Here is a 1,041-nt window from a genome sequence, read left to right as displayed (position 1 = left end):
GTATCAGTACCATCTCCTCTGTTGTTTCTAGAGCCCTTAGTATGTAAACTCGAGTCATTCATAATTTAATTGAAATGTGTACATCTAAATGCAACAACTTTGTATGTTAGAAATTAAAACCCTGAACAAGAGCTTTCAGACTAGTCGCCTTTCTCCTTTAAACGAAGCCTTAGAATGAGGCAAGCTGTCTAGTTAGTGAATCCAAGGCAATCGGAGAGATGAAATAAAATGCAATCGTTCTTTCAAAAGAATGCTATTAAATATTTTCTGAAAGGTTTGATATATAATGTGAAAATACGGTAAGAGAGTCAACACGCGAGCTATAAGTAACTCATTGTTTAGAACAAAACTAATGTGTGCCAGAGTGCAAAATTAACCCTGATGTCCTCCTCTGTGCATTGAAATACTGAGAACGTACTCCACTTCCCATCATCTAAAAAAAGTAGCCTGAGGAATCTCTTTTATTCCCTGATCCCCACACCCACCCCAGAGAAGTGGCACGCCTTACCTTACAGTTCCTGTCATCTGCAGTAGTTTCATCAAACTCTTCTCCCAGGTGGAAACTAATCTCTGTGTTCTTGAATGTGCTTTGCGTCCTGATCACCACTTTGTCCCCCTCCTGACTGATGATCACTGTTGGTTTAGTCACATTTCCCACCTGCCGAGTGGCAAAGCCCACACCTAAAATAGCAAAGGGAAGCCATACAATCAGCTGCAACTTCCAATATAGCTCACAAAGCAGGAAACTACGTTCCTATTTTGGAATCCGGGTCCTCAAGTGTAAGCTTCGTTAGAGCACGTTTAACCCATTAATCACACAATACAACCACTGAGCTGTAATAATACGAGGATGCTTATTTGGATGCACGGATAATGGATGCACGCTGAAGGGAAAACAGCAAAGGCACAGAAGCTTCCCTTCTCCACAGACCACCACATGCACCAATATTTGGTCCTGGGCAAGAAAGCAGGCAACTTCCACATTCAAAATCCACTCCCTGGGAAAGGCATAGCCTAGGATCCAGTTGTGACAATGTGATC

The 1,041-nt window shown here is 42.2% G+C and overlaps 1 protein-coding gene across 1 annotated transcript in view; it reads right to left on the bottom strand.

The window, feature by feature from the left end:
* Positions 1-18: 18 nt before the first annotated feature.
* Positions 19-1,041, bottom strand: part of LOC109377498 (retinol-binding protein 1-like) — a 19,926-nt gene continuing 18,903 nt past the window's right edge. Inside the window, exon 2 of the mRNA XM_019633870.1 lies at positions 19-754. Within this exon, the coding sequence (XP_019489415.1) occupies positions 434-754 (321 nt within the window). The 3' untranslated portion in view covers positions 19-433. The remainder of the gene's footprint in view (positions 755-1,041) is intronic.

This window comes from Hipposideros armiger, unplaced genomic scaffold (assembly GCF_001890085.2).
Source record: "Hipposideros armiger isolate ML-2016 unplaced genomic scaffold, ASM189008v1 scaffold_1423, whole genome shotgun sequence".
Classification (NCBI taxonomy): domain Eukaryota; kingdom Metazoa; phylum Chordata; class Mammalia; order Chiroptera; family Hipposideridae; genus Hipposideros; species Hipposideros armiger.
This window is presented reverse-complemented; position numbering and strand designations above follow the sequence as displayed.